Here is a 7,193-nt window from a genome sequence, read left to right as displayed (position 1 = left end):
TGAGGATGCAACGCATTGGTATGAATCGTGATGCATCGGGATATCGAATCGGTGAGAGGATAATCGTAATCGAATCATGAGACCAGTGAAGATGCACAGCCCTAATGGACTGCAGTACATACTATTCTGTAAATTGGTCATTTATGAATAGACCAAAACTATATATTTTAAACATTAAGAAATTACAAACCTTAGGGGTTGTCAATATAACTGTTGAAATAATTAGATGAAACTTTGACCTGCTATCGCTTGATACAACACTTTTTAAAAGTTTATAACTGAGATGTAAACAAATAAAGTCTTTTGAAGTTTCATTTTCAATATAAACACAATAAAGAGTTCAGTTTTTTGTGCTTTTAAACTCATTTTTACAATTTTCTTTGTTAATTGTTAAAGAGGACATACATTGAAAATAATTGTGTGTGTGTGTGTGTGTGTGTGTGTGTGTGTGTGTGTGTGTGTGTGTGTGTGTGTGTGTGTGTGTGTGTGTGTGTGTGTAACAGAGGCAGCGTCTAATCCACTCACGGACTTTGACCAACGGTGACTCAGATGTTCAAGTGAAAGGAGGAAGTAGGCGGGGCATAGAGAACGGGATGTCCGGACCTGAGAGGGGGATCGGCGTTCGCCGCGAGGACCGAGAGGCGGGCAACGAGACGGACAACGAGGACAACGAGAACAATGAGAATGATGAAGACGAAGAAGAAGAGGATGGAGGGGGGCCCTTTGTACCCTTCCAGTGCCCAGGTACCTGCTGGAGATGGATCTGTGGGCACTGTGATTACACTGTTATTGGAAATGATCTATTGTCACTTGTGTTTAAAGAAATACTTTTTTGGAAAACCCTGATTTGCACACATTTAAAAAAAGTTGAGTGCAAAACACTGGACACATTCTCACACTCAACGACGGCCATCTTGGTTATGTGACGGAAGCTTCACAACCAGTTGAACTATACATATAAGTCATGCATATGTTTTTTATTCACTATATAAGTAACGTACTTACATCACTATTCTGGTGTTGAAAAGAAAACACGGTTAATTTAGTGGTGTGATGATTTGGTATCACTAATGTTAGTAACTAGCTAGCTATCCAACTGCAGCGATAAAAAGTTAAATGAAAAATATAAAGATAGTTATTTAAACATAAAAAGTTAACATAAAATGTCCAATAAATGATAAAATACAAATAACTGAACCTGCAGTAAAACATTGTATGTAAAAAAAAAAAAGTTAAATGTTTAATAAAAGATAAACATTGTTGAATAAAAACAGAAATAAAAAATGTAAAAATAAAAATGTTGACATTCTACTACAACATGTAACTATCTATATTACAATATACGTACATGAGATAACATTGTTCTAATATGGTAGTAGTATGAGAGAGCATGATCATCTTTTTATCAGTCTGTTGATCCTTCCTCCCTCTTCATCAGTGTATATATCTCATGTTTCTTGTGTGTTTGCAGCGGGGGGGTTCAACAAGCTGAAGTGGCTGGTGGCCTGGCCTCTCTGCCTGCTGCTGTACTTCACCGTCCCCAACTGCTCCACGCCTCGCTGGGACAACTACTTCATGCTGTCCTTCTTCTGCTCCACCCTGTGGATCGCTGGGTTCTCCTACATCATGGTCTGGATGGTGAGAGACTGGGGGGGAAATTAAGGGGGAGGCACATTGGTAGAAATGTAGATAAAAAAACCTAATGATTTAAATAAATAGCCACGTGTTCATCCTGGAAAGCTGATGTACATAGACAATTTACAGAATTCTCTTTCTCATTCTAAGTAAATGGGGGTTAGGGTTAGAAATAGTACCTGTAGTACCACTGTTTGGCCACTGCAAAAACCTGCTTTAATTTCGATTTCGTAATAGAAAAAAAAATACCTGCTAAAATACAGGCAGTAATATTCTGTCTTCCTCTGTCAGGTGACAGTGATCGGCTTCACACTCGGTATCCCGGACGTCATCATGGGCATCACCTTCCTGGCAGCCGGCACCAGCGTCCCTGATTGCATGGCCAGCCTTATAGTGGCACGACAAGGTAAACACACACACACAAACACACACAAATAACAGGTTACAAAACTGTAATTTAGCAAAAACACACACACAAACAGCTCATTGAAGCCAAACAACATAATCAAAGTGAATGCAGTATCAAAGAGCCAGAGAGGGAAGAGATGACAGAGATGGGTGGGGGGGAGTATGAGTGGGGGGGGCTTTTCCACTGTCCCCCTTCCATCCCTGTGGCGAGGCNTTGGGGATGGGTCTTGCTCGCAGATCCACTGATGTCACACGTCTCAACCCACCTATGTCCCAACCTGACACATCCCAGTGTAGCTTCCTGTTTCCCTGTTACCAACTCAATTTTCCTTTTATGCTTAGCTTGCTTCTAGTTCATTAACATCCTTTAACGGTGTAATAATCAAATATTACATTAAACAAACAAGAATTGGCTAAAACCATAAAAGTCGGTAATGAAGTTGAAATGTGCGCCATTTTTTAAAATGCCTTAAATGATAAGAAAATGACTTGTTCTTGATTCTTTAAGTATGTTTTTCTGGGAACTTTAATTGTTATCTCAGAATTGTGATTTATTTCTCAGAAATGCATCTCTAAATAACCCTAACCCCGAAAATAAATCACTTTACATCAGAACTCAACAATTTCCAAAATTGGGATCAATAAAGTAAATATGATCTAACCTCAATAAAAAAAGTGGAGATCATTCTTTTTCGAAAGTATGTGAAACAGGTTAAATGTAAAATTGTTGATCTGTGATCTACAAGATATTCTTAATCTAGCATCCTCAGATCCACACCATCCACATATCCGGGGAACGTGGGGTATTCTTCTCATTAATGTAAAGTTCTTGAGGAAACAACAATTTATACTCACGTGATTATTTCTCCCCATATATCAGAGGCGAAACACATCTCTGTAACTCCCTCTCTGTTTCTTTCTATCTTATTTTCCTTACAAATGTATCTGTTCAGGAATGGGAGACATGGCTGTGTCCAACTCCATCGGCAGTAACGTGTTTGACATCCTGGTGGGGCTCGGGCTCCCCTGGTCCGTGAAGACCCTCGCTATCAACTACGGCTCTGATGTAAGTAACACCCTCCCCAATGTACCTCAAACCCCCTCTTATCAAGGTCAAACCTGAACTATTCACAGCAATACAGGTGATGGCAATGTTCAGAATTCATCAACACTAAAGTAGGTGCTTCTTCTAACTTAAGATAACCATCAAAATAGTCTTTTGCCTAAATTAAAGTCATTAAGTGGAGTGTCTGTACATCCAAGGCTAATTTACTTTTCATGATGTAACATAACACCTTTCAGTTACCCACAGCATGACAGCACTACTCAAAACATATATTTACTAGATGGAAATAAGAACAATACATTGGGGTGACAAAAGTCTACTTTTTTGTGTAACCCTGTCAACAGGGACGTGCACAAATGTTGGAGCAGTTTCTCAGTAAAGAGAAAACATGATAACAAGAACAAAATGCTATGCAGCTATCTGCAACAAATTACTGATAACAAATACCAAATTGAAAATTAGAAAACAAAAAGCAAGAGAAAAATAATTGCTGAGTAACTGGTTTGTTTATAAAAGCAGCTGGGTTATGCACCACCACAAAAAATGAAAACAAAGAAAATTAATTGGTATAGAAATGAGCTGTTGTTATTCATACATGTTTCCAAAAATAATTAATAGTTAACAAAAGCATAAATCATTAGGATTTCAGACGATGTTATCAGTATCCTGAGTTGTTACTGAAGTGCACTCTTTTTGCTTCTCACAACTGCACAGACCTTGCATTCAATAGGTATACATACTTTTTTTTAAATTGAACAGTACATTAATGTCCATAACTTGTGAAACATTTGAAAAATGGTACGGTTAACTCAGGATTGTACCCAGACTCCACTGGAATTAATTCACTTTGCAGAAAAATGTAATAATACAACAACAACAAAAAATCCAGGCTACCACGATTTTAGGGCCAAAAGTGAAAAATGTATTGAGTTTTGATCAAAAATTATATTTTTACAGTCATAATCCTGCAAAAAAAGGCAGACGAGTCAGAACTCCAATTAATAGTAGTAATATATTTTCTTTTTACCATTATATAATGTATGAGAGGATCAAACTTTCTGTCACTTTTCTTCTGTGTTCGTTCTAATAGTAATAGTATTAATGTCTCTCACATTATCTTTTTGCAGATCAAAATCAACAGCAAAGGCCTGATCTTCTCCGTGGGGCTCCTGCTGGCCTCTGTGTTCATGACTGTGAGTGACAGCATGTCTCATCACATACCTCTGATACCCCTTTTCCACTGAGAAGAGCCTGAGAAGAGCCACGTCATGACGTCACGTTTATGTTGATCCCCAGCCTTTGACTGATAAGGCTCTTGGTTTTTGGTGCTGGCCGAGCAATTAGTTGGCCCCACATTAATCCAGTTAGCAGGCCAGAGAGCCGGCGTTGCTGCAGTGTAAACACAAAAAACTGGTTTGAAATGGGGCACCAGCTTCAAACTGTCCCTGGAACTGCCTCGGTGGGAAAGGGATATAATAGAGTTCTGATTTCCGTCCATGTGTTTGTTTCATCAGCCCATTGATCTGTTAATCTGCCTTTTAATCCCCCCCCCCATCTATGTCTATCTCTCTGTCCAGGTCCTGGGAGTTCACCTCAACAAGTGGACTCTGGACAAGCGCCTGGGTTTCACGTGTCTCCTCCTCTACTCCGTCTTCCTGTGTGTCTCCTGCCTTATCGAGTACAATATCTTCACCTTCGTCAACCTGCCAACCTGCCGCGACGATTAACACACACACAGACAAGTGCACACATATACACTATATAAATGGTGTTTGCAAATAATTCCAACACATTCTGACGATAGAATTAGACCCAGAAAGTATAATTCTTAATATATTTAACAGCGAGAATGATTTTCAAATACCATTTAAAACACACTCACTTACCTGTTTTTATGAGAAGATGTCCCACTCTGCTTCTTTTTTTTTTATGGCTATCTGCTGTGTCGCCTAGTTTTCGGGGCAGAGATAGAAATGACTGACGTGCCCTCACACAGGACAGAACTGAGGACAGGAGTCACCACTACTGCTTGCTCCTGACTTGAGGACCTTTATTTAGAAACTCCCTGTATTTAGGTGTGAAAGTAGTCATGTTTACTAGCTGCTAACCTTTCCTGAGAGGAAAGGTGGGTCTTTTAGATCTACTAGTTGAGAGTAATAATTATAAAAGCAATGATGTAAATAGGTGGGAGGGTGTAGATTAGCGCTGTGGTTCAGATAACGTTTTTAAAACACAGTTAAGAGTGCAAATCTTCAGGCAAAGAGCACACAATGGTAAGCAGATGGGCCCGATTTTCAAACACCATTATCTTAAGACTATTTTAGATTTCCAACATGTGGACATTATTTAGTATTTTTAGCGAAACATTTTTAAGAAACCCAACCCCCAGACAGAATCAGGGCATTATCAAAAAATATTCAAAAAGAACCCCTCAGCGTATTTTAATTTAAGCGGTTAGGTAAAAAACTAACCCTTTATCTCCTCATGGTTCTGTTTTCATGCTTTACAAATGTTAGTCTGTTTGGCCAATCATTGGAAATGTCAGAGACATTTTCAGGAAACTTGGCCAATCACAGGTGATTCCCAGCATAGGGAACAGCTACCTGCAAAAAACGAAAAGCAGGAAGACAATAAGTTCTTCAGAGATGCATACGGAAGATGATTGGGGCCACATGCGGAATTATTTTTGAGATCTGACCAAAAGTAAAATTGCTTTTGAGTTCTGATAAAAAAGTCAGAATTCAGACTTTCCTTTTCAGAAGTCTGCACTTTGATCTCAGAACTAAAAAAAATTAAAAAATGTTGCCGGATCCAAAAAGAAAATTCACATGTGGCCCTTATCAACTTCCATCGGTTGGTAGAAGAATTAATGAATACCAACATTGACTCTCCATCTCTCTACAGATCTCTACAGTACCTTTACCTTCTTTGAGATCATGTTGCAGCACAGTTACGATTGTGTCCACATGGTGTCGTGTTTTTGGCGGAAAGGAAACTCCTCACAGAGTTCCATCAAACTAACGCTCCTAGCCTTTTTCATTGATGTTATGACAATGATTTATTGGTAATGTATCACCGCTTTTTTATGGCAGAATAGCATCTACCTTTTGGATTTTATTGTCTGTTTTCAGCTACTATATATTAGTTTGATTTGATTGTTTTTTCACCACACTAAAAGATGCTAGCTCTCACACTTTGTATGAATGAGCTTCACCGCTCAGTCTGACAGACGTAGAGGAAAATCTGCGCTCAGCGAAAAAAGTAAAAGGGTCCGCCAGACTGATCGGTTCAAACAAACAGGCTTTTAGTCTTTGTTGTAATAGTTTCCGTCTGAGAGACACGGTCAAAAACAAGCTTCTCCCCTAATGTACCGTGACATCACCTACGCTTGTCCGACAAAAAGATCAGAGCGCTTGAGAAAAAAGACGCTAGGTGCAACGCTGTTTCTCAAGGTGGCCGCATGCAAAAGCATAAGCTCTCTCCTCATTGGAAACAATTGAAAAAAGATGCTGCCGCTCAAAAAAAGCACTATGTGGACACAAGCCGTTAGCTGCTAGCTGTTGTCCGCTAGCAGTTAGCAGCGTACAATAGCATATTGTTCTCTGTATCTTTGCCTTTTGCTGGAGAACAAAACAACATAAAGTCACATTTTTGTCCAATAATGCCCACATTTAATTTCCTCCTCAAGCTTTTACCATCAATAGCATCATAGTTGTAGCTCCTATATTTTTTACTGGGAATGAAATAGCTTTAAGAGGAGATTCGTCTTTATCTTCTGTAAATAGACCACCTCTGTAAATACCCCTAGATGTCATATTTATTATTTATTCATGTCATTCGCACATTTCCCCTCTGGAGGTCACAAAGCACCCGGGCAGGTTTTATTTATGGACCCAGTTGGCTGGAACCACTCGTGTTCGAGCAAGCACAACTTCCTCGAAAACGTATTTTGTCTTGTTGATTTTATCAATGACTTTTATGTTGTATGTGTGGATGTTAAAAAAAAGAAATCAAACTTGCACTGAAGAGCTTAAACTAGGAGACTAAGTGTTTCTCCTGATGTGTGCTGATTATAAGGATGGCA

The 7,193-nt window shown here is 39.1% G+C and overlaps 1 protein-coding gene across 1 annotated transcript; it reads left to right on the top strand.

Moving 5' to 3' along the window:
- Window positions 1-505: 505 nt before the first annotated feature.
- Window positions 506-6,107, top strand: LOC104950526 (sodium/potassium/calcium exchanger 3-like). Its single transcript, XM_010777062.1, has 6 exons — window positions 506-744; window positions 1,472-1,638; window positions 1,927-2,041; window positions 2,997-3,109; window positions 4,237-4,302; window positions 4,687-6,107. Exons 1-6 carry the CDS (start codon window positions 594-596, stop codon window positions 4,834-4,836), a joined length of 762 nt encoding a protein of 253 aa, XP_010775364.1. The 5' UTR covers window positions 506-593; the 3' UTR covers window positions 4,837-6,107.
- The last annotated feature ends 1,086 nt before the right edge of the window (window positions 6,108-7,193 follow it).

Source organism: Notothenia coriiceps, unplaced genomic scaffold (assembly GCF_000735185.1).
Source record: "Notothenia coriiceps isolate Sejong01 unplaced genomic scaffold, NC01 NC01_scaffold00017714, whole genome shotgun sequence".
Lineage (NCBI taxonomy): Eukaryota > Metazoa > Chordata > Actinopteri > Perciformes > Nototheniidae > Notothenia > Notothenia coriiceps.
The sequence above is the reverse complement of the archived record's forward strand: the minus strand, read 5'-3'. Positions and strand labels throughout refer to the sequence as shown.

Bases quoted from the DNA above. Each gene is read 5' to 3' on its own strand.
- LOC104950526 (XM_010777062.1), top strand. From the start codon at position 594: ATGTCCGGACCTGAGAGGGGGATCGGCGTTCGCCGCGAGGACCGAGAG. The intron at 2,042-2,996 runs GTAAACACACAC...GTATCTGTTCAG, and splicing joins CCTTATAGTGGCACGACAAG to GAATGGGAGACATGGCTGTG. The intron at 4,303-4,686 runs GTGAGTGACAGC...CTCTCTGTCCAG, and splicing joins TGGCCTCTGTGTTCATGACT to GTCCTGGGAGTTCACCTCAA.